General features: G+C 43.5%; 2 protein-coding genes across 2 annotated transcripts; both read left to right on the top strand.

Annotated features, from left to right (window-relative positions):
* Positions 1-331: 331 nt before the first annotated feature.
* Positions 332-5002, top strand: LOC122009030 (ras-related protein RABB1c-like). Its single transcript, XM_042564984.1, has 6 exons — positions 332-569; positions 1013-1152; positions 3423-3505; positions 3580-3784; positions 3886-3954; positions 4695-5002. Exons 1-6 carry the CDS (start codon positions 524-526, stop codon positions 4785-4787), a joined length of 636 nt encoding a protein of 211 aa, XP_042420918.1. The 5' UTR covers positions 332-523; the 3' UTR covers positions 4788-5002.
* A 20490-nt stretch (positions 5003-25492) lies between these two features.
* LOC122010790 (disease resistance protein RGA2-like) lies at positions 25493-26125 on the top strand. Its single transcript, XM_042567268.1, has one exon. It carries the CDS (start codon positions 25493-25495, stop codon positions 26123-26125), a length of 633 nt encoding a protein of 210 aa, XP_042423202.1.
* Positions 26126-26739: the final 614 nt, after the last annotated feature.

Below are 26739 nucleotides of genomic sequence, written 5' to 3'. Positions count from 1 at the left end.
CCTCATCTCTTATTATCACATCTTAATTTCATGAGAGTGCCATAATAATTTTTTAAGTTGATATTAAGTATTTAACTTATACCAATTAATCTGGAAGATAATCTGTCCGATTTAATAATGTTGCAGCAAGACTCCAGGGGTTGTTTTTCAAAGGTTCAATTAATTAGGATGCTTTTTCAATTTTACCTGGCAGAACAACCTTTTCTGAGGCAGATGACAGCGAGGGTGGGTACAAACATGGGTTTCAAACTGCAAACCGACAAATTTGTCCCCTGCCTGTACCAATTGCAACCAAGGTAGAAGAGAAGGTTTACATTTTGATGTCACAAGAAATCGTCTAAGCTGGAGCGGGCATCCACGATTCCTTTTCTTTTCCATCAAGTTCTCTCTTCCCCTCCCTTCCTCCTTCCTCCTTCCTCCTTCCGTTGATGATCTTCTCGTCTCTGTTCGTTAATTTCTAACGATCGATTGAGTTTGTCGTTTTAGGATTTGATCGAATTTTCCGTAGGTGGATTCGTAGAGGATGTCGTACGCTTACCTGTTCAAGTATATCGTCATCGGTGATACGGGTATGCTTATTCGTCTCGCTCTCCATGATTGGGAGTTTCATTCTCTTCCAGTTCCTTATTATCCGATTTCTTGTTCTTGCTTGGGGGATCTCTTGATCTACGCGTAATTTTGAAGGGCTTGGTAAAGTTGTTAAAAGGTAAGGCTCTGGTTGGGTAAGATGCTCCATGCTGAAATATTGTGGGCTTGGATGGGATTGGACCGAGATGAGAGGAAGTACTGTGATTGTACAGCTTTTCATATCCTGCTTGATTTGTTTTGTTCTGTGATTTAGTATGGTATTTGTGACGGGATGAGAATGCGTTTATAATATTTTTTTTATTCAAAATTTCCAAATATTTTTGTTGTATGCAAATTTTTTTTTTGTTTGAACCATATTCACTTATATTTGATAGTGCTGATCGGGAAAATGTGGAATTTTTTTCTGTCGTTTATGTGTTTGCAGGAGTTGGGAAATCGTGTCTTCTTTTGCAGTTCACTGACAAGCGTTTCCAACCTGTTCATGACTTGACAATTGGTGTTGAATTTGGGGCTAGAATGATTACTATTGACAACAAGCCTATAAAATTGCAGATATGGGATACGGTTAGTGCAATTTAGATTTTTTTTCCCCTATATTGAACCAGTGCTAGCAATGAAGCTTGAGAATAATGCTTTTGTGTCTAAGAATGCTTACCTTAAAGGATACAGTAATATTCAAATCTTTTGATTTATGAAATAGAGTTTGGTGGGATAGCCTAATTTCCCTTCTTGGTCACTTGTATTTGCCCCATTGATTTTTTTTCTCCTAAGGACATTGTGTTTTTTAGGTAGACCATGAAGAGAAGGATGATAGTTAATATGATTGTTGCATTTATGAGCTACAGGAGTCAGTATGTGTTTGGCCTTATCTATTTGAAGAAACTTAAAATTTGGGTCTAATATGATATCTCTTTGAATAAATTGAATCTCTATAGGCGATGAAATGAAATGCATGTTTGGAGGGGAATATTAAGCTTGGATTTGCATCTTAGGCTTTGGGCTATCATTTAGTATCACATTAACAAGTATATGTTGTACCCGATCTATTTGGAGTGGTTATAACATGATATTAGTGTCAATATTGCAACCCAACCAAAAGTTGACAATTTTGTGATTATGTGTTTGCAAGGTCAATAGTTTGATGAATTTCATTGAACATTCGCTTGTGTTTGACCATGGCTGATAACCTAACACAACCCTCAACCTTTTTCATCTGTGTTTGGGACTGGCGTCAGCGGTTTTGAATGGAAAGGTAGTTGGGCTAGATGATATTTGGATAGAGGTATGGAAATACTTAGGGAAGCAAGGTATTGTATGACTTACGAAGTTATTCAATCTAATATTAAAATAAAAAAATGTCTTATCAGTGGAGGATAAATACTCTATTTCCCTTTATATAAAAATATAATAGACGTACAAAATTGTGTGAATTATAGGGGTATTAAGATAATGAGTCATACTATGAAAGTTTGAGAAAGAGTAATAAAAAATGAAGGAGACTACGGTGACCTAACATCAATTTGGAAGGTCAACAATAAAATTTATACATCTTCTTAGATAATTAATTTGTCAACCTAGAGAAAACTTATGATAAGAGTATTGAGAGAAATTATATGGAGAATTTTAGAAAAAAAATATTAGTGTAACATATATTAGAGTGAAGACTCGAGGTGGATTAATCAAAGCATTTCTCATAAAGATAGGGTTACATCAAAGATTAACTTTAAGTCCCATCTTTTTACCCTTAGTCATGGATGAACTTGCTAGATACATCCAAGACACATTACCAAGTGCATGCTGTTTGCAAATTGTATTATTTTGGTAAATGAAACACGTCAAAGAGTAAATGTTAAACTCGAATCTTGGCAGGAAACACTGGAGACTATTGTTAAGATACGAGACAACGAGGTATTTAGGATCAATTTTGTAAAAGGATGGAGGGGTTGAGAGATGTTTTATATAGAATACAAGTAACATGATTGAAATGAAGGAGAATGTCAAGTGTCCTTTGTGATCGTAAAGTGCCTCTAAAACTTAAAGGGAAGTTCTATAAAACGGTGATTAGACCTGCTATCTTATATGAAATTGAATGTTGGACTATGACTCAAGCACACGAGTAGAAGATGAGAGTCGTAAAGATGAGAATGTTAAAATGGATGTGCAAGCACACAAGGATGGATAAGAAATGAGAATATTAGAGAGAAAGTCGGAATTGCACCTATTAAGGAAAACTTTGGGAGAAACATTTAAAATAGTATAGACATGTACTTCAACGACCAATAAATGCTCTAGTTAGGCAATGACAAATACGCACATTAAACGAACAAGAGGAAGAACAAGATAAAATTTATTTAAATATAGATGATGATGATCTAGTATGGGATAGAGCCCAATGACGTAGGATGATTTATATAGCCGATCTCACCCAGTGGGATAAGATTTGGTTGTTGTTGTTGTTTGTGTTTGCAAGTTTAATGCTAATAAATTCACATTTTTGCAATAATTTCAGTTTGTAGACTTTTGTATGAACTAGTATACTTGTTTTGGTGGTTATTCAGATGAGTTATACATTCGTTTTAACCAGCTTTGAAATGATGGCATGTGAAGTTCCAGTTTCAGTTAGCAAAACTGTTTAGTACTTAATTGTATAGTTTGACACTTCACTATTTAATATAAATGGAAGCGAGCACTTTTATCAGATAACTTTTGCTTGCAAGGAGATAAGGCATTGATGTGAGAAAGCTGATGTAGAATTTTTCATCCAATCAGTTTATTTGGAATTTGTCTCATTAACTTAGCTGATTCATCTAAATTATACTATGGAAATTTTGCAGGCGGGTCAGGAATCCTTTCGATCAATTACAAGATCCTATTACAGAGGTGCTGCTGGTGCACTGCTGGTATATGACATAACCAGGTATATGTTCATAGAGATCTTTAATTTGAGGGCTTCAAATGCCTTATTATGTTTCTCCTTTAACTTGTCATCAGGAGGGAGACATTCAATCATCTTGCTAGCTGGCTAGAAGATGCTAGGCAACATGCCAATGCTAATATGACAGTTATGCTGATTGGTAACAAATGTGACTTGGCTCACAGAAGAGCTGTGAGCACCGAAGAGGGAGAACAGTTTGCAAAAGAGCATGGATTAATCTTTATGGAGGCTTCTGCTAAAACAGCACAAAATGTTGAGGAGGTGAACTGAATCCAAAGAGTTTTCTTTTGGTATTATATTTTCCTTGATAGCGTTGAGGTTTTAAGTTTGGTTTGGTTTATTAATAATGCTTCTGTATCCAGGCTTTTATTAAAACTGCAGCAACTATATATAAGAAAATTCAGGATGGTGTCTTCGATGTATCAAATGAGGTAAGATTATAGCATTGTCTTGTCAGATACAAATTAAAATATTGATGAAGGCGCTATTCTGAATGAGCTATGCTGGTTTGTTTCTTCTTTTGGTTTCTCTTTTATACCCATATTTGCACTTAGCCTAACCTTTCTAGACCTGAGAATTTTTTATAGATGTCTTATTTGTTTGAACAAGAACAATTCCTAGAACAGCTGTTTGTTCGTATCTTTTTCTTTTTATTTCTACTTGTTGGGATCTGTCATAGATATTGTTAAACAAGTTCTAAATTTAGCAGATAAACTATAAAACAATGCATGATTTACCTCAACTGGCAACTTCTTTATTCTGCAAGATAACCTTATCTAGTAAACATACTGTTTTTCAATCACAATGTTGAATCAAAGTATCACAAGGGATGGCATGTTCAATTATTAGGTGATATAAAATGGGATAGGATAAAATATAGTTGCTTCTTTCAACTGACAATAGGACCATGGAGAACTTGTCATCATAAAGTAGGGGCCTTGGGCTACTCTTATTGAGGTTTACAATATTAATTGGCCACTGCCATTATCCAAGAAAACATCAGATAAAAAGTTTTTTTTTATCAACGCCGCCACTGGTTTAGCCTTTGAGTTTATATTGTCAACTAGTCACATCCTTTCTGTTCCAACTTCTATACAAATCAAATTTCTTAGGTCGTGCCTTAGTCTGAATTCTTGTAGTTCATGATTTTGCGTTATTTCCTCCTTTACAGTCGCATGGAATTAAAGTTGGATACGGAGGAATTCCTGGGCAATCAGGTGGAAGGGATGCCTCATCTTCTCAAGCTAGTGGATGTTGCAGCTGATCTTTCCGGACCTGATGTTCCTTCTTATTATTCTGTTTAATCCAAGTGAATCCAGAGTTAAAAGTCTGGAGCTTCCTCCCTGCTGCATGCATACTGGTACATATTGTACAATCTTTCTGTACATGAATAAGTATACCTCAGATAGGGCTACATGTTTAATTGTATGGCTGCGTATTTCCTATTCATTAAGTACATTGTTTGTTTTAGTTGGTCTACTGGAAGTGTGCCGGCGTTGGATAGAAGTTACAATTTCTATTATATTTTTAAAAATTACATTTTCTATATATCAGTTCTTTTTGCCTCTTGATTTTTCAATTTTAATTAGCTAGTTTGAGCCGATCTAGTTCTGATTAATATCAAATTTCACTAATTAATCTATTAGTTCGGTTAATGATTTGGGAGTGAGTTCTCCCCTCCTACTCTGGGTCGGCACGGGTTTGGATTGATGTTCTGGTATTTTGCTATTTTTATAATTCCCAACCTCGCGAGATCGAGCTCCTCTCTCTAAGCGAGTATGGATAGGTTCATCGGTGTTGTGTATTCTGCTTATTTACTATGGGAATATCTCCGCTTGGGAATATCTGTTGAAGGCTGTTGCAGCTCGGGCATATACCCTAAAAGACGTTGTAGCTTGTGAACATCCTCGACAGGAACATTTCCTGAAAGCTAATACTGATTTGGGAACATCTCACTTGGGAATATCCTTGAAATGACCGCATAGACTTGCATCTTTGCTACCAACTAGCATATAGGAGCATTCCCATCCGGGAACGTCCTTTAAATGTCCACTTGGGTCACATATACATCCATGTTTGGAAATATACCTCCTAGATCATCTCTTCGGCTTAGAGCATCTCGAATGAAGATATTTAAAGAGGATATTTCTCTAAATCTCCTCCTTTCAAATATCTCTCATTATGGGGATATCTAAGGGGTGATTGAAAATCATCGGGCACAAACTTCTTATGGGATCCACCAAAATAATGGGTTGCCATTATTTTTAATTTTTTTATTTGTTGTTAATTTAATTAAATCTTGTGGAACCCATCAAAATGATGGGCTGTCATTGTTTTTAGTTTTTTTTTCTAATTTAATTAAATTGAAAAAATTAAAAAATGAAAAACAAATCAAACGTTTGAAAAAATAAATGTTAGAAAGAAAGATTCATTTTTTTCAAACGTTGGGTAACGTTCAATTTCTCTCTATATATATATTATGTTTTTCATTTATTTTCATCACTTCCATACCTATTGTCTATAAAAAATTTAGAGAGAAATGGATAAAAATTCTGGTCATTATTTTAGGGATTTGTTCAACTCTCCAAATATCAACAAAAATTCTAATGAAAAAAGTTCTCGAGTCCGTCCTAATTTCTTCAATCCTCAATTTCCATTTCCCACTCAATATCTACCAAATTTCTAACCTTTTCCATACCCACTACCATATTACCATAATTTCCAAAGTTATTCAAATTCTTTGAGTAACGATCCTCGAGCTCCGTTTTACACATATCCTCTAGAATATTGACAGAGTAGTCAGTATTTCATGCAAGCCCCATCTCATGGAATTAATCCGCTTCAATCACCAGAGATTCAATCAAATGAATCGAGAAGAGCTAGTGTTGATGCAACTGGCAGTGATAAAGGTACACCTTATGTAGTTCCCGATTCACAATTTCCTCCATTTTCATTTGAAATAGGGTCCGACGATATTATTCTCAATCAAGCACCAAAAATGGGCAACGAATCAGATGAAGACCATAACAAGCGAACAGTATGACAGTAGCGGGTGATAAACTCCTTACAACGGTCTACACAATTATAAGTGAAGATTCAGTAGTTGGTAATGCCCAGAAGAGTGAGTCATTTTGGAAACGAGTTGTGACATACTTCAATACCAATCGAGCTAAAGGAGCTAAAAAGAGAATTGCGGAGAAAGCAAAATCACATTGGGCTTTGCTGAAAAAGATCGTAAATAGATACAATAGAATCTACAATAAATGGTATAATGATCGACCAAGTGGATGGAGGGACGAGGATTTGATGGTGCGAGCTTGATCCTGTCCGAACCAGGGGTCAACGAACGCTGGGGATGTCGCGCTCCCTGCTGGATCCTCGAGTGCTCCGGCGAACCTGCAACAAAACCGAGGGGGTGTCCCGGCGACGGCCCTCCGACGCTCAAGTCAGGCGAGGGAATAGATGAAGAAGGTGGTTGCAGGATGAAGACTCGCGTACCTCCGGTTGAAGAAGTGGAGGCCTTATATAGACCTCTCGAAGGAGCCTGGGCACACCAATCGAAGCAATCGCCTGCTTTCGACCATGCCCAGGCGTGGGCCTGTCAGAAGGGCATCCATAAGACCATACTGTTGATACAATCGCCTGCTCTCGACCATGTCTAAGTGTGGGCTTGTCAGAAGGGCATCCATAAGGCCATCCCACTACTGTATCAACCTTTCCGTGACGTGATGGTAGGGCCTTTAATAGTGTCATCTTGCGTACAGTCTAATCATCATGCCTTTGCTGACATAACATATCCCGGGCCGAGCGAATAGGCCGCTCGGCTAATCACTATTTCCTCGCCATGATTCCGGCCGAGCGGACACCCCCGCTCGGCTATTCTGTCCTCGGCCGAGCGGACACCTCCGCTCGGCCACTCAGCTCCGGTTCTACTGCTTTGGCGTCGGGAACCCCAAACCTTTGGCTGGGTAATCTCTGGTTCCGCTCGGACGGGACCCCATCTGTGGGCCCCCCATTCTTACCGCCGGATCACTTGCCTCCCCTTCAAGTCTAGTCGAAGGAGGCAGTGAGTCCGACTGACTGGACTATGTGTCCGCCTTACCGTCGCTTATAATATCCCTTGAGCCGTTCGGCCCTTATGCCAAATTCAGCCGCTCGGCTCTTCGTTTTGGATGTCTTGGCGCTCAACGTGGATGTTTGCTTGTCTAAATCTCCTCGAAAATCATGCAAATCCTTTTCATTAAGTCGAAGCATGCACGGTATGGGCGCATTAATTGCGCTTGGTGACAGAGCGCCACGTGGCTCTTCTCGCGTGGCGGTGATGATCCGTACGATGGGACGCCGATTGTTTTAAAATGGACGGTTAGATGATGACCTCGTCTCTCGTGACCTACATCCGACGGACGAGGCCGACCAGCCTCGTTCGCATAAAGCCTTCGTCTTCGCCCTTACGCTGCATTCTCTGTTTAATTGCGCGTCCTCCGTCGAAGGTGCCCACGGCTGCATCGTTCCGGCTATCCTAGTTCTTGCCTCTTGGTGGTTTTCGGCTTTCTGGTGATCCTCTCCGTCCATCTTCCCTCAGTAAGCTTCTCCCTTCCTTTTGTTCGGCCTTTCCCTTTCGCGGGGAACTCCTTCCGTCCCCTTGCTTGCGAACCTTTATCTGTCCTCCGTTTCCGAGTTTCTTTCGGCTTCCTTCTTTCTTTTTCTAGGTACTTTAGTCATGGCGAGCACTTCCGTACCCGCTGTTGATGTTCATGGTCCCTGGTATATGACCATGGAGAGTAAATTTGACGAGGAGGGTGCTCGGCGTCTTGTTCGGACGTACGGGATCCCGGACGACCATGAAATAGTTGTAGCCAACCCGACCGACCGGCCCCATAACCCGCCGATCGGTACCATTTGTTTTTTTCTGGACCAATTCCAGGGCGGCCTTAGATTTCCTACCCATCCATTTATTTTGGAAGTTTGTAATTATTTCCGCATCCCGCTCGGCCAACTTGTGCCGAATTCCTTTAGGCTGCTGAGCGGGGTGGTCGTCCTCTTTAGGCTGCACAGTATTCCACTTGACCCCAAAATATTCCACTTCTTCTTCTACCCCAAACAGTCCGAGTTGGGCACTTTTATTTTCCAAAGTAGAATAGGCTTCAAATCTTTTGATAATATGCCGACCTCCAACAAGCACTGGAAGGAGTTCTTCTTCTATATACGACTTCCCGAGCGGCCAGCATTCCGAACCAAATGGCAGACCGCTGTGCCGACCCAGCCGGAGCTCGGCAAATTCAGAAGCAATCCAGCCTACCTTCATGCGGCAAACTGGTTGTCCGGTCAGCGGTACAAAATCGACCAGTTGCTTCTCAAGGGGGTGTTGTACATTTTTGGATTATCTCCCGTTCGGGCCAATCTCCCCTACCGCATGGGTAAGGACTTTTTACTCTCTTCGCCTTTTTTGTCTAACTGATTTTAATTTCTTCCATTGCAGCTGAAGTCATGTGGCGCTCCAAGGCTACTGATCATCTGAAATTGAAAGCCGTGGAGATTGAGGCGGCTACCAAAAAAGAACTCGCCGAGCGGGGTCTAATCCCCAGCCGCCCGGCAGCTACAGGAGAGGGGGGACGCAGTCCGCCCCTGAAACAGAAGTTCAGCCGAGCTGGGAGTCCCCCAGGCCGGGGATTCACCACGGGAAGTTCGGCGGAAACGTCGAAGAGACCCCAGCCTTCCGCCGACCCAAGAGGGCGAACCACAGGCACCGATCGAGGTCGCTTCGCCAGATCGCACGCCGTCGCAGATCGGGACCTCAGTGGCCTCGCCCACCGCACAACCCTCTGGCTCTCCTCCACGGACTCGTCGTCGCTTACGACGGTTGGGCGAGACCTCAACCATAGGGGAGTCCTCGGGCCAGGCGACTGCGGCTGAGGAAGTGCCGGCCGGCCACCCGACCATCAAGACTACCCTTCGATTCCCATCGGAGGAATATTTATTGTCTGCCGATCGGCCATCAAGCCCCGTTCATGAAATAACCTTGACGGGTCCGCTCGCCAAACTTTTCGAGGACGCCCAGATTCGGGTGGCCCTCATGACGCCCATGCAGCTCGGCGATAACCACATGCAGCAGGCCACTCAGGTAGGTTCATTTTTCTTCCTGCGCCATGCTACTGTTTGGTTCCTGATTTTATTATTTCCCTTACAGCATTGGGCTGAGCAAATTGCCACTAGCCATCGGCTAGCCGAGCTGGAGGATCTCATGGAAAAACTCCAAGTCTCGGGGGGTCCATCGGCCGAGCGGGGGAAACAAGCCCTCGAGGCCGAACAGAAGAAGGTCGCCGACCTGGCTACAGAGGTGGCCCGACTTGAAGACTTGGTGAAGAAGCGCGACGGAGACGTGAAGCGCGCCAGTAGCCGGAAGAAGCGGGCGATTGCTGATCTGGACAAGATGAAAGTTGAAGTCCGAGCCCTAGATCAGCAATCTAAGAATCTGGAGGCCCAGCTGAACGCCGAGCGGGAGGACCGTTCGGCAGAACGTACAAAGGCGGAGGTGGACTTGAAGGCAGTCCAAGATTCACTAATTGCCTCCCGAGCGGCGCTCAGGAAGTACAAGGAGGGGGAGCCGAGTCGCCTAGCAGCAGCGCGCCAAGAATACCTCCGCTCGGAGCGGTTCGGCGAAAAGTTCGGTGGCAACGTCTCCTCAACTTTCGCCGAGGCGGTCAAGGTCACCATGGCGTACTTGAAGAAGGGGGGGCACCTTCCTGCTGACCTGAGCATTCCCTCTTCAGATCTGGCGGCTATGATTGACGATATCCCGGACGCCTTTTTTAATTTTGAGGACCCGAAGTGAAGCAAGTTCTTCCAAGTACTTTCTGTATTTCATCTGCTGATGTAAAATTTTTGCATGTGCCGATCGGCGTAATTGTCTTCCTTTGCCTCTATTTTTGTTTGCCCTTCATTGTCGTCTTTTGTCTGTTTGGTGCTTATTCGTAGAGTCAATTAAGCTCCACGTGTTTCCCACTAGACGACTGATCAGGTCAATCAATTGACTCGATTTCCTTGAAATCGTTTATCGATTGTTTGCATTCAGTGAATGCGAAGTATTGGCAAACCGTTGGCCGATCGGACTTAATTAATTTAGTACTTGCGAACGCTCGTTATTTGGCGTCCTTAGTTCCGTCCAGTAAGTTCGCGGTCGCGGGTTTGGCGTGGATATTTATAGCCGATCGGCGCGGCTCTCGATCTTTAATGACGGAGCTCGTTGGCGCGGATATTTATAGTCGGTCGGCGCGGCTCTCGATTTTTAACGACGGAGCTCGTCGATCGTCGGTCTTCTGCTCGGGGATTTATAGACGCCGGCTCGTCTCTACGGTTTAACGTCTGGGCTAGACGGTCTTCCGCTCGGAGAGTTTATAGACGCCGGCTCGTCTCTACGGTTTAACGTCTGGGCTAGACGGTCTTCCGCTCGGAGGGTTTATAGACGTCGGCTCGTCTCTACGGTTTAACGTCTGGGCTAGACGGTCTTCCGCTCGGAGAGTTTATAGACGCTGGCTCGTCTCTACGGTTTAACGTCTGGGCTAGACGGTCTTCCGCTCGGAGAGTTTATAGACGCCGGCTCGTCTCTACGGTTTAACGTCTGGGCTAGACGGTCTTCCGCTCGGAGAGTTTATAGACGCCGGCTCGTCTCTACGGTTTAACGTCTGGGCTAGACGGTCTTCCGCTCGGAGGGTTTATAGACGCCGACTCGTCTCTACGGTTTAACGTCTGGGCTAGACGGTCTTCCGCTCGGAGGGTTTATAGACGCCGGCTCGTCTCTACGGTTTAACGTCTGGGCTAGACGGTCTTCCGCTCGGAGGGTTTATAGATGCCGGCTCGTCTCTACGGTTTAACGTCTGGGCTAGACGGCCTTCAAGGCTAATTTTGACACTTCCGTTCGGTGAAGCTTTTTGTCATCCTTTTTATCACTTTTGCTTCCTGCATTATGAGGATATAGGCTAACAGAAAATATACAAGGAATTAGCGCCATATTACACCACTTTACTTCCCGCCCGTGGCCTTCGATTTTTGTGTTGATGCTTGGGTATCGTACGCCCGGCCGAACGGCACGGGGTCTTCAGCACTGAGCATTTTGACTCGGATAATTTACCGTCGTCCGAACGGTACGTGGCCTTCGATCCTCGTTGACGATGCCTTATATTTGTTCTCTTGATTTTTCATTTCTGCATTTCAAGTATTCAGTTGAAAAAAGTACACAGGATGATTTACATTGGCACACCTTTCACCCCGCCCGGTAAGGCTGGAGGTGGTTCGCGCTCCACGGCCTATCTAGCTGCCGACTGTCCTCATCCTCCAAATAATACGCGCCTGAGCGGAGCTTTTCGATGATTTTGAAGGGGCCTGCCCACGGAGCTTCAAGCTTGCCGACGTCGCCGACCGGCTTGACTTTCTTCCAGACAAGATCGCCTACCTGGAATGATCTAGGAATGACGCGCCGGTTGTAGTTTTGCTTCATCCGTTGACGGTACGCCATCAGCCGAACGGATGCTTTGGCCCGCTCCTCATCAACCAAATCCAGCTCCATGTTCCTCCGCTCGGCATTGCCTCCATCGTAACATTGGACCCGGACGGACTCGACGCCGACTTCAACCGGAATGACCGCTTCGTCGCCGTACACTAGATGAAAAGGTGTGACGCCCGTTCCTTCCTTAGGAGTCGTTCGGATGGCCCATAAAACGCCCGGCACTTCATCCGGCCAACTTCCTCCCAAGTGGTCGAGCCGAGCGCGCAGAATACGGAGAATTTCCGCTTGACCGTTGCTTTGGGGGTAAGCCACGGACGTGAAGTGTTGCTCGATGTCGTAGCTTTTGCACCAATCTTCTAGCACCTTCCCTGTGAATTGCCGCCCATTGTCGGAAACCAATCGGCGAGGGATACCGAACCTACAGATGATGTGTTGAGCGGATCAACATCTGCTCGGATCATCTCTATATGGCTCCACCCACTTGGAAAAATAATCGACTGCCACCAGCAAAAATTTCCTCTGCCCGGTCGCCATCGGAAATGGACCCACAATATCCATTCCCCATTGATCGAACGGACACGAAACGGTTGATGCCTTCATCTCCTCCGCCGATAGGTGGGAGAAGTTGTGATACTTCTGGCACGAAAGGCACGTAGATACTGTCCGAGCGGCGTCTATTTGTAAGCTCGGCCAAAAGTATCCAGCTAGCAGGATCTTCTTAGCTAGTGATCGTCCGCCCGGATGCCTTCCGCACGATCCTTGATGTACTTCTTGGAGAATGTAAGCTGAGTCTTCCGAGCTCACGCATTTCAACAGCGGACGTGAGAAAGCCTTCTTGTAGAGCTGATCGCCGATGAGTGTGAACCGACCGGCCCTCCTCCTGAGCAGCTGGGCTTCATTCCGGTCGGCTGATGTAGCTCCCGAGCGGAGGTACTCTATGATGGGTGTCCTCCAGTCGCTTGGAAACGTGAGGCCTTCCATCCGGTCGACGTGCGCCACCAGCAGTACTTTTTCAATTGGTTGCTGAATGGCGACCGGCGTTATAGAAGTTGCTAGTTTGGCCAACTCATCGGCGGCCTAGTTCTCCGTTCGGGGGATTTTCTGAATAAGAACCTCTCGGAAAGTAGCTTTGAGTTTTTCAAAGGCCTCAGCGTAGGTTAAGCCGAATGCTGTTGATTTCAAAGGTGCCAGAAAGTTGCTGAGCGGCTAACTGTGAATCCGAATAGAGTGTCACCCGACCGGCTCCCACATGCCGTGCTGCCTGCAATCCGACTATGAGGGCCTCATACTCTGCTTCATTGTTGGTAGCTTTGTAATCCAGCCGGACGGATAAGTGCATCTTTTCTTCTTGGGGTGAGAGCAGCAATATTCCAATCCCACTTCCGAGCCGAGTGGAAGACCCATCCACATATATTCTCCACATAGCTTTCGGCTCTGGCCTTTGCACTTCGGTCACAAAATCAGCCAAGGATTGCGCTTTGATCGCCGAGCGGGGCTGGTATTGGATGTCAAATTCACTCAGTTCTGTCGTCCACTTGATGAGCCGTCCGGACGCTTCTGAATTCAACAGTACTCTTTCTAGTGGACTGTTCGTCCGGACAATAATGGTGTGAGCCAAGAAATATGGTCGAAGGCGCCGAGCGGCTAGAACCAAAGCAAAGGCTAACTTCTCAAGCCCAGTATAACGAGATTCGGCATCTTTTAAAATGTGGCTGAGAAAATACATTGTTCCTCATTTGGACCTTACAAGTCTGAGAGCCTACATGCTCGGTTGAAGACAGATAAATATAAAGTGACTCACCCCCGATCGACTTGGCTAGTATAGGCAGAGAATTAAGATATGTCTTCAATTCTTCGAATGCTCGGTTGCATTCCTCGTCCCAGTGAAATTTAGTGGCCTTGCGCAAAATTTTGAAGAAAGGGAGGCTCCGGTCGGCAGTTTTGGAGATGAATCGGGACAAAGCGGTTATCCGACCGGTCAAACGCTGCACTTCCCTTGTATTTCTTGGAGGCGACATGTCTTGTAGAGCTTTCACCTTGCTGGGATTAGCTTCAATTCCCCGCTCGGTCACTATATACCCCAAGAAACGCCCTCCTTTTGCTCCGAACAGGCACTTCTGGGGATTTAGCTTGACTCCATATTTGCGTAGCGTTCGGAAGGTTTCTTCCATGTCCTTGAAGAGATCGGCCGCTCGGGCGGATTTGATAAGAATGTCGTCCACATAAACTTCCAGATTCCGCCCGATCTGCTCTCTGAACACTTTGTTCATCAAGCGTTGATAGGTGGCCCCGACATTCTTCAATCCGAACGACATCACATTATAGCAATATGTGCCGTCGGCCGTTACGAAGCTTACTTTTTCTTAATCTTCCCGGGCGAGCGACACTTGATGATAGCCTTGGTAGGCGTCGAGCATACAAATTAATTCGCAGCCGGCCGTAGAGTCCACCAGCTGATCTATCCGGGGCAGGGGATAAAAGTCCTTGGGGCATGCTTTGTTCAAGTCCCGAAAATCAATGCAGACTCTCCACTTGCCGCCCGGCTTGGAGACTAATACTACGTTAGCCAACCAACTCGGAAACTGTACTTCTCGTATATGGCCGGCCACCAGAAGCTTCTCGACCTCCGCCCGGATGATGGAGTTCTGCTCGGCACTGAAATCTCTTTTTCTCTGCTTTATCGGCCGAGCGTCCGGTCGGACATGCAACTCATGCTGCGCTATGCTTGGCGAAATTCCGAGCAACTCATGTGTCGACCAGACGAATACATCATGATTTCGTCGGAGACATTGGATCAGCTCCTCCTTCTGCTTCTCCTCCAGATCAGAGGCAACAAAAGTCGTGGCCTCCGATCGGGTCGGGTGAATCTGCACTTCCTCTTTTTCTTCATAAATTAAAGAGGGTGGCTTTTCGGTGATGGCATTTACCTCGATTCGAGGCGCCTTCCGAGCGGAGTTGGATTCTGCTCGGACCATCTCTATGTAGCATCGCCGAGCTGTTAACTGATCTCCCCGTACTTCTCCCACCTTGTCTTCGACGGGGAACTTCATCTTCTGGTGGAAGGTTGAGACGACCGCTCGGAATTCGCCGAGCGCCGGTCGTCCCAAAATGACGTTGTAGGACGAGGGAGAGTCGACCACCACGAAATTTATTGTTCTGGTCCTCCTGAGCGGCTCCTCCTGTCCGACCGGCTGAACTTCGTTACCCGTAAACCCGTAGAGCGGGGTTGTCATGGGAAGCAGCTCGGCTCGATCAATTTGTAGCTGGTCAAACGCCTTCTTGAATATGATGTTGACCGAATTCCCTGTGTCAACAAATATGCGGTGAATAGTGTAATTTGCTATTACCGCTTTAATGAGCAGAGCGTCGTCGTGGGGCACTTCAACTCCTTCTAAGTCCCCGGGCCCGAAAGTGATTTCCGGTCCACTTGCCCGCTCTTGGCTGCAACCGACTGCGTGGATCTGGAGCTGCCGGACGCCCGCCTTTCTGGCTCGGTTGGAGTCTCCTCCGGTCGGCCCACCAGCAATAACGTTGATCTCGCCCCGGGAAGTATTGCTCCTGTTTTCCTCTTCCCGAGTGGACGGTCGGGACCGTTCTCTGGACGCCCGGCGATTCTCCTGTCTTGGAGATCGGTGCCGATCGGGCGTCAGTTGATGTCGCCTCTCGGCGCGGGTCCGGTCGGCTTCACGGGTCCTTTGTCTCCTTTCGATGGGAGGAGACCGTCGTTCGACATTCCTGGGAACGGGATTAGCCACGAAGGGAAGATTTCGACAATCCCTCGTGTTGTGCGTATCCGTCCGGTGGAAGGAGCAGAACATAGGGGTCCATCTCTTCTTTGACTTGGGCCGAGCGGCAGCCACCTCTTGTACGTGTGATCTGGCATGGGGGGATCGGATTGCTTCGGCCCTCGGTCCTCTGGGCGGCTGATGAGCAGCGTGCTGTTTCCGTTCGGCATGAATAGGTGCCCGCTCGGTTGGAGTTTCCTTTTTCCGGGCGGCTTGCGCTTCTTCCACGTTTATGTATTCGTTGGCCCGATGTAGCATGTGATCATAATCTCGGGGCGGCTTTCGGATGAGCGACCGGAAGAAGTCCCCATCCACTAGGCCTTGTGTGAAGGCATTCATCATGGTCTCTGATGTGGCCGTTGGAATATCCATCGCCACTTGGTTGAATCGCTGGATATAAGCTCGGAGCGATTCACGGGCTTCTTGCTTGATAGCGAACAGACTAACGCTAGTTTTTTGATATCGCCGACTGCTTGCAAAGTGGTGGAGGAAAGCCGTTCGGAATTCTTTGAAGCTGGTGATAGATCCGTCCGGCAGCCTCCGAAACCAGCGTTGAGCCGATCCCGAGAGAGTGGTAAGAAAAACTCGGCATTTTACTCCATCTGTGTATTGATGGAGCGTAGCTGTGTTATCAAACTTACCCAGATGATCATCCGGGTCTGTTGTTCCATTGTACTCGCCGATCGTTGGAGGCACGTAATGCTTGGGCAGAGGGTCTCGTAGTATAGCCTCCGAAAATTGGCGATTGATCCGCTCGGGAGATGAGTCCGCTCGGGGGGCTTTTCCCTTTCTGTCATCTCGCCTAGGCATCTCGTCTGAAGAAGATCCTCTATCTCTTCGAGCTGGTACGGCTTCAGGGGTGCGAAATAAGGCTCGATGGAATGCGACGGTGGCTGGATGTGCTTCCGCTCGGCTATCCGACGCAGACGTTGCTTGTTGCTCCGGCCGCTCGGCTGCTGCTTTCTGTTTTTGCTCCACAAGTTTAGCGGCCCTTATCTCGACCAGAGCGTCGAGTTCTTCCGTGGAAAGCGTCACAGTGTGTTGTCGTCCAACCTCGTCCATTGTTCCCGTTCGGATGCAGGAGCGTTTCGACAGACGGCGCCAAATTGATCCTGTCCGAACCAGGGGTCAACGAACGCTGGGGATGTGGCGCTCCCTGCTGGATCCTCGAGTGCTCCGGCGAACCTGCAACAAAACCGAGCCGGGAGGGGGGGTGTCCCGGCGACGGCCCTCCGACGCTCAAGTCAGGCGAGGGAATAGATGAAGAAGGTTGTTGCAGGATGAAGACTCGCGTACCTCCGGTTGAAGAAGTGGAGGTCTTATATAGACCTCTCGAAGGAGCCTGGGCACACCAATCGAAGCAATCGCCTGCTTTCGACCATGCCCAGGCGTGGGCCTGTCAGAAGGGCATCCATAAGACCATACTGTTGATACAATCGCCTGCTCTCGACCATGCCTAAGTGTGGGCTTGTCAGAAGGGCATCCATAAGGCCATCCCACTACTGTATCAACCTTTCCGTGACGTGATGGTAGGACCTTTAATAGTGTCATCTTGCGTACAGTCTAATCATCATGCCTTTGCTGACATAACATATCCCGGGCTGAGCGAATAGGCCGCTCGGCTAATCACTATTTCCTCGCCATGATTCCGGCCGAGCGGACACCCCCGCTCGGCCATTCTGTCCTCGGCCGAGCGGACACCTCCGCTCGGCCACTCAGCTCCGGTTCTACTGCTTTGGCGTTGGAAACCCCAAACATTTGGCTGGGTAATCTCTGGTTCCGCTCGGACGGGACCCCATCTGTGGGCCCCCCATTCTTACCGCCGGATCAGAGCTCATGAAGAATACAAGAGTACTTTTAAAACTACTTTCCAATATGAGCATATGTGGAGAATAGTGAAAGATAGTCCGATGTATACTCCTTAATCTTCAGAGCGACGGGCTACAAAAAAAAGTAAGAACATCAGTATCATCAGGTGCACATACTAACTCTTCTAATCCTAACACAACTGTTAATATAGATGATAGAGAAATCCGATCTCGTTCAATGGGACAGAAGGCAGCAAAGAGGAAAGACAAAGAAAGAGTAGACCTAATTGATGAATTGAATCAGGCTATGCAACAATCAATGACACATTTGGAAGAGTATAATAATAATAAGAAAGTGAATCAACTCATCCAAGCACATCAACTCCTCGTAATGGGCACACGAGGCATGACAGATAAACAATTTCAAAATCATCTAATGATATGTGAACAACTGAAGAAAAATTAAACATGTAGTTAATTTTTATGATTTATTTTATCCGCTGTATGTTTATTTTATTAATTGTAATTTATCGTTATGTATTTGATTAATTTAATATGATTTGTATCTCTGTATTTCAATTTGAAATTTATAAAATATTTGTATTTGTATGAACTTAAATTTATATGTCTTCTATTATATTTTTCTTAAAATTAAATGTAAGTTAATTAAATAATTATGGACCCCATAAATATTTGGTTGGTGAGACATTTGATTATCGAATTGAGGATATTTGAGAGTAAATATTTGATGAGTGGGATCCATACATATTTGATTGATGGGGTTTTTCATTGTGAAAATTAAGATATTTAAATAATAGAATATTTAAAAAATGATATGAAAATAGGGGTCATAAATACTTAGAGAAATATCTCTAACTATTATGGATGCTCTTATATTTCTTATTGTCTCTCACATGTAGCAAGTGGAGGTGTCAACACGTATTATTTATGCCTGGCCACGTCCTCAGTCATTCTTTCTTCAACCTCACTGAGAGAGGCTTGTGATGTGTCTTATAATCCCCGCCTGAGCAAATATACCTGGACTGGTCTACACGTGCTGACCAGAGACGAGACCAAGTAGATAGGAGGATAAACTAGAGGACACGTTGAGGCTTGGGAATATCCCTGGAAAGGCTTCACGGCTTGAGAAGTGTTACGGCTTAGGAACATTTCCAAAAGACTTCACTACTTGGAGTGTTGCAGCATGGGAACATTCCTTTGGGAAACCATAGCAGCTAACCCACTTGGATGAAGAAGTTGCGGTCAACCCGCTTGGGTGATTTTTCACTCGGGTACCTTCTCACGAAGACAAGCCAAGCCCCTCTTTTCATGATTGACTAACTATGCAAGAGCATTCCCACCTAGGAACGTCCTTAGCATACTGTATGAGATACGAGAATATCTCCGTTTGGAAATATCTCTCTTGGACTAAGTCGTATGTGAAAAAGTTTGATGTTTAACTTGCTATAAAAATTTATTTATGTTAGTTCAATATATATAACATTAATTAAATGAATAAACTTGAACTCGTTAAACTAAACGAACAACCTTAAATATATATATATATATTTAATTCATTAATATTTGAGAATAATAATCACAAATAATATTTATGAACAACGTTTGTGAATAATGTTCATTATTAGAATTTTTATCACGTAGCCACTTAGACCGACTATAAGTTAATCTCGTGATTTATCCCCTTCACATGACTTGAGGACAAGCTGTGAGGGATGCTTGGGATGAGCTAATGTAATCATCTTTCTTTTGCTATAATCAATAAAACTTTTATCAATATGCTAAATAAATATTTTTTAAAAAAAATGGACAAATAAGTTTATATTATCAATCTCAATAACTAACTAAATAAATTTAAAATATAAAAATTTCAAACAATCAAACTAATTTGAATTGAGAGCTCGATAACATCTAAATGAAGTAAGCTTAAACTCATAAAACAAGTTAAGTCAAACTTGAACAATCATTTCAACGACTTGATTCATTTTAAGCTTGATTTAATTTAGTTCGGTTATCTTATCAAACAAACTTGAGTTGAGCAAGAAAATGCCTCTTCTCCTGCTGCTATTGATATGCCAATTTCACTTGCTAAGAAAAGGTATGGACTATATTTTGTTGAATCTCTAATAGCAAAGGGTATGAGACTCATATTTAGGCGGATTGACACGAGTCAGTGGCAAGGATTAGCTAAGGAGATTTAATTTTACGCGATATGAACTTAGTGATTTATTAAGGATATGAGACTCATATTATTCTATGTCAATTAAGGGAGAACGACATTTTCAGTACCAAGAATTATTTGGAAGATATTCAAATAAATCTTCTGATGAAGATCTGTTCGCAATATTGGTTGCAGAAGGCACTGTAAGACATAATTGGATAAAGAACATTGATTATCACAATCCATCCTTTTACAAGACAGATCCATTCTTTTTCAGAATGGAGGCTAGTGAAGGTTCCAAGATACCACTACAATGTCGCCATCTGTATCTACCTATCCATTCGAAAAATATTTCAAAAATTTAAAAAGCCATTGACAAGGCTGGAGTGGCCAACAAGCTGAGAACTTTGATCTTGCACAGGGAAGAAGAGAAAAAAGAATATATTTAAAGATACTTAAAAGTATGTTTGTAAATCTAATACATTTATGTACGTTACATAAGAGACGTATCATGATTCAAGACGTCCCTAGTTCGGTTGGCACATTACATTGGTTGAGGTGCCTCAACCTTGCTGAGAACAAGATAGAAACACTACCAAATCCCTATGCAGCCTCGGTAATTTGTGTGTTCTAAATTTATCTAGTTGCAAAAACTTAAGGAGCTTCCAAAACAAATCCACAAGCTCAGAAAATTGTAGATTCTGAAACTGTCATGCTGCCTGAGGATTCAAAAGTTGCCAGAGTCAATCACTTGCCTTGTGAATTTGAAAGAATTAGATGTTGGAGATTGTTGTTATCTTTTGAAGTTGCCTGATGACTTGAGCAGCATGAAGAACTTGATGCAGCTTAAGATGCATGGATGTGCATCATTGACTAGACTGCCTATCGGATTTAGAAAATTGACAAACTTGGAAGTGCTGTGGGGATATGATACTATCGATGGTCTTGGAAATGTCATGCTGTTAGAGTTGCAAGCTCTTACAAATCTCGAGCCCCTGCATATATATACAACACCTTAAAAGATTAGAATTTGCAAAAGAAAAAAATATTACTCCACTTTCAAATTTACGGGAGAATCAATATCTTAATGAGTTGATGTTTGTTAAAGTTAATGTGTTGACCATCATTATGAGGAAGTTGGACCATCACTCTTCCATCGTGCATGCAATTGTTGTATGAATCAAAGAGTCACCTTGATAAGCTAAAGAGTCACCATAAGCTAAACGGTTACTTAGCATTTAAGCTTACTTACCCTCTAAGTTTCTTTCAAGTCTATATAAAGGCTTTGTAATCAAAAGTTTATTATATAGAAAACAAAATATCTCTTTCTCCTCAAGAGTTCTACCAAAATTCTTTAATATTTGGTATCAGAGCCTCCAGGTTCTACCAATCAAAATCCATGGCCAGCTAGAGCTTAACAAACATCAACCATCTCATTCCAGAGTTTAATGGCGAAGACTATGATTTCTGGTATGTAAAGATGAAGACCATCTTTCGATCTCTTAACCAATGGGAGATTGTGGAGAATGGAGTACAAGAGCCCGAGGAAACCACTGCCCTCAACGAAGCCGGTCTGAAGAAATTAGAGAAGTCTCGACAAGCCGACGCAAGTGCTCTCTCAATCCTTCAAAGAGCAGTCACTAAGGCTATATTTCCCAGAATCATGCGTGCCGACACTGCTAAAGAAGCATGGGAGATCTTGCAGAGCGAATTTCAAGGAGATGTGAAAGTGAGAGCGATTAAGCTCCAATCACTACTCAAGGAATTCGAAAATGCCAAGATGCAGGAGAAAGAAACACTCATGGAATTCTCAACCAGAATATTTGATTTGGTCAACATAATGAAATCTCATGGTGAAGATATTACAGATCAGAGACTGGTACGAAAGATTCTCATCTGTCTTCCTGAGAAATATGATCCCATTGTTGCCGTCATTGAAGAAACAAAGGACCTAACAACACTCACAGTTCAAGAAGTGATGGCGTCCCTAAAATCGTTCGAGCAAAGATTGTCCAGACATTCTGAAAAGCCAATAGAGGGTGCATTCCAATCAAAGCTCAAAATTGGTAACAACGAACGAGAGGGCCAATCACGAGGTGGATGGAAATCAAGAGGACGAGGTGGACGTAACTCAAAAGGAAGAGGAAAAGATAACTCATCGAATTGCAGCAACTGCAATAAGCCAAATCACTCCGAGAAGGACTGTTGGTTCAAAGGCCAATCGAGATGCAAAATATGCAATCGATTTGGTCACCTCACCAAAGATTGCCGAAGTAGGAACTCTTATCAGGCAAATCAGGTTGGAGAAAATCAAACAGCTGAGGAGACACATGGAACATTCTATGTATGTCACACAGCCACCAACAAGGAGCAAGGAAAATGGTTGCTAGACAGCGGATGTAGCAACCATATGACGCCGATCTCAGAAATTTTCTCTGAGATCGACAATAGCATCAATGCTCCTGTTCAGTTTGGAAACGGAGAGCAAACAAAGTCAAAAGGACTTGGGAGAATCGCCATCGAGACGAAGGAAGGTCCGAGCTGCATCAACAATGTCTTGTGTGTGCCGAGCTTGAGTCAAAATTTACTCAGCCTTGGACAATTGGTGGAAAATGGGTACAAGCTCTGCTTCGATAACAATGAATGTGTTATATTTGACAGGAGAGATAAGTCAAAGGTGTTCACAAAGATCAAAATGGTCAATCGAAGCTTCGCTCTCAACATCAATTATGCCGATCTAAAAGCTCATCGAGCTTCTACCTCGGACTACCTGACATCAACCTTATGGCATCGACGACTTGGTCATCTTAATTTTCAAAGCCTCAAAGAATTATCTGGCAAGAGTATGGTGCAAGGACTTCCTCAAATAGAAGGAAAGCAACATATATGCGAAGGATGCGCGTTTGGAAAGCAACATCGACTTCCTTTCCCAAAAGGAGTATCATGGAGAGCTAAAGAAAAGTTGGAACTTATCCACACCGACGTCTGCGGACCGATGGACACCCTTTCTCATGCTCAGAATAGGTATTTCATTCTTTTCATCGATGATCACACTCGCATGACTTGGGTCTATTTCATGAGACAGAAGTCGGAAGTATTTATGATATTCAAGAAGTTTAAGAGTCTCGTCGAAAAACAGAGTGGATGCTTCATCAAAACCTTAAGAAGTGACAGAGGCAAAGAATACACTTCTAAAGAATTTCATAATTTTTGTGAAGATGAAGGAGTAGAAAGGCAACTAACGGTAAGGTACACCCCTCAACAAAATGGTGTTACCGAGAGGAAAAACCAGACAATCGTTGAAATGGCAAAATCAATGATGCACGAGAAAGGTTTACCCAAAATCTTCTGGGCTGAAGCAGTCTACACAGCCGTTTACTTATCCAATCGATGCCCAACCACGGCCATACCAAACAAGACTCCGTTTGAAGCATGGAGTGGTAGAAGACCATCGGTGAACCATCTCAAGGTATTCGGAAGCATTTGCTATTCTCAAATTCCAAAAGAGAAATGAAGCAAACTTGACGAATCTAGCGAAAGATGTATTTTTGTCGGCTACAGTACCATGAGCAAAGGTTATAGACTATTTAACCTACAGTTGGGTCAAGTTATTATTAGCCGAGATGTTCAAGTTGATGAAAATGCTTTATGGAATTGGGAAGAAAACAAAGTTGAGAAGAAAGACATTTTGATCAGTACTGACAAAGAAGATGAAATTGAGCCAAGCACACCAGATTCAAGCTCATCTCAACCCAATGACGAAAGCTCAACTGATCCAACTTCATCAAACTCCTCATCCCCGAGCACAACTCTAAAAAGGTACAGATCATTAGATGATATATATGCTACATGCAATTATTGCTCCATTGAGCCTGAGAACTTTGATGAAGCAATCAAAGAAGAATTGTGGAAAAAAGCAATGGAGGAGGAAGTCCGTGTGATTGAAAAAAATTAGACATGGGAGCTTGTTGATAAACCGACAAATAAAGAAGTCATAGGTGTTAAATGGATCTACAAAGTCAAGCACAACCCAGACGGATCCATTCAAAAACACAAAGCAAGACTAGTTGCCAAAGGTTATTCTCAACAGCCTGGAATTGACTATGGGGAGACATTTGCCCCAGTAGCTCGGCTTGACACAATCCGAGCTATAATTGCATTCGCCGCCAGCAAAGGGTGGAAACTTTATCAGCTTGATGTCAAGTCAGCGTTTCTCAATGGTGAATTGAAGGAAGAAGTGTATGTAGATCAACCTCAGGGTTTCATCCTAAAAGGAAAAGAAGGAAAAGTCTACAAACTTAAGAAAGCGCTATATGGACTTAAACAATCTCCTCGCGCTTGGTACAGTGAGATCGACAACTATTTCAACCAAACAAAATTCGAGAAGAGCAAGAGTGAACCAACTTTGTATGTCAAGCAGCAAGGTAATGATGTTCTTATAGTCACTCTTTATGTTGATGATCTAATTTTCACTGGAAGCAACAAGAAGATGATCAAAGAGTTCAAAGATGACATGACTCAAAAGTATGAAATGAGCGATATGGGTCTACTTCGACATTTCTTGGGCATGGAGATCTACCAAGAAGAAGAGATAGTATTTATTTGCCAAAAGATATATGCAGAAAAGATTCTGAAGAAATTCAACATGCTGGGATGCAATCCTGTCTCTACACCACTTATTATGGGGGAGAAATTGAAAAAGGAAGATGGAGGAAAAGCAGCGGATGTCACTCATTACCGTAGCCTCATTGGTAATTTGTTATACCTCACAGCAACTAGACCTGATCTCATGTATGCTGCAAGTCTACTCTCAAGATTTATGCAGAGTTCGAGCCATTTTCATCTCGGTGCAGCAAAGCGCGTCTTACGATATGTTCAAGGGACAACCGACCTCGGTCTAAGCTTTCAAAAGAATCACGCACTTAACCTTGTCGGTTATTGTGACAGTGATCTTGGTGGATCCTTAGACGACATGAAAAGCACCTCGGGGTACTGTTTCTCTTTTGGTTCAGCAATATTCTCATGGTTGTCCAAGAAACAACAAAGTGTTGCACAATCGTCTGCGGAAGCCGAGTACATCTCAGCATCAGTAGCCACTTCACAAGCAATTTGGCTTCGAAGAATCTTAGCTGATCTCGGTCATCATCAGATTGAAGGAACCGTGCTATACTGCGATAACAAATCTACAATCGCTATGGCTAAGAACCCAGTTCACCATAGCCGAACTCGACATATAGCACTCAAGCATCATTTCATTCGACAGACAATTGAAGATAAAGAAATTCAACTTGAGTTCTGTCGATCTGAGGAGCAATTGTCTGACATCTTCACAAAAGCATTTCCGAGAGAAAGATTTGAACAGCTCCGAGCCAAACTTGGAATCCGACAACACATTAAGGGGGAGTGTTAAAGTTAATGTGTTGACCATCATTATGAGGAAGTTGGACCATCACTCTTCCATCGTGCATGCAATTGTTGTATGAATCAAAGAGTCACCTTGATAAGCTAAAGAGTCACCTTGATAAGCTAAACGGTTACTTAGCATTTAAGCTTACTTACCCTCTAAGTTTCTTTCAAGTCTATATAAAGGCTTTGTAATCAAAAGTTTATTATATAGAAAACAAAATATCTCTTTCTCCTCAAGAGTTCTACCAAAATTCTTCAATAATGTTGCATTAGGAATGGTGGAATGATATGGTTGCTGAAGGAACTTTGGAGCCCACAATGCAACTGACCCAAGGCTTCCAACATAACCTACGAGATTTGAGGGTCTTGAAGATGGTTTCATACATGAGCGACCAATTCCCAATTTGGCTGATGATGATCGAGAATGATTCTGTTCTAAAAAATTTGACTACAATTCATCTTGTTAATCTCAGGAGGTGTGAGAGACTACCACCACTTGGACATCTACATTACCTTGAGGAGGTTGCAATAAGTGGTTTTGATTCAGTCAGAGTAATAGATGAAACATTCTACGGGAAAGATCACAAATATGTATTTAATCAATTGGAGAGACTCACATTCTCTGAAATTTCTAGGTTCGAGAAGTGGCTGGACTTGAAGAACACACATTGTGAGCGTCCTTTTCAACGTCTTTGGACATTGACCCTAATTCAGTGTCCAAAGCTCAAGGAATTTCATATGCAATTTCCAAGACTTACGATAGAATCACTTTTGTTGAAACTCTCGTTGAGCAATGAGATGCTAATGCCTATTTCTAAATTTGTTGGTTGGCAGAACCTTCGGGGACTCGAAATTTTGCAGATATTTGGGTGCCAAGAACTGAGGAGTCTACCAGATGGTTTAAGCAACAGTAATTCGTAGTTTTACTAATTTAGTTTATTTGCAGAGATACCTAACAAGTGGCGAATGGGTCTTTCACCTCAACTAAAATAACCATGGTGTGGTGTGACTTTTCCAACTTATTGCATAATTGGAAGGTCAGACTGTAACCACTCACTTAGTTTTCCGAATTTCTTAATTCTAACCATTTTGTTAGTCACTCTTTTTTTATTATATTAATCCAGGTGTCAGCTCTTACGAACACTCATCCTCCTTTTTACTATTAGGATAACTTGTTGATTTCTCATTTTCGTAAGTTAGCTAAGCACAATAAACTTGGACGTTGGCTATGCTACATCTTCTATCATCGTTATTCCGCCAAGAACAAGAAGTAAAGAACAAGTTGATAATGAGTGCATCAATTTTCTACACTTATGTTTGAAGAGTTGCATGATTTCTTGAGTACCCATGATTCAGTTGCTAGTGAAATCAGGTATGTTCTACTTCCTATTTTCTTTTCTTGTGTTATTTTTAAAAATTCATAATATTTAATGATACATTCTTTTCTTGTGTTATTTTTAAAAATTCGTAATATGTAATGATACAAAATCTATTGAGTTGGACATAGGGGTGTACATGAACCAAGTCGCTCATGA

This window comes from Zingiber officinale, chromosome 8A (genome assembly GCF_018446385.1).
Source record: "Zingiber officinale cultivar Zhangliang chromosome 8A, Zo_v1.1, whole genome shotgun sequence".
NCBI classification, from domain to species: Eukaryota; Viridiplantae; Streptophyta; class Magnoliopsida; order Zingiberales; family Zingiberaceae; genus Zingiber; species Zingiber officinale.
Note: the sequence above shows the minus strand (reverse complement) of the source record. Positions and strands in the feature narration are given on the sequence as shown.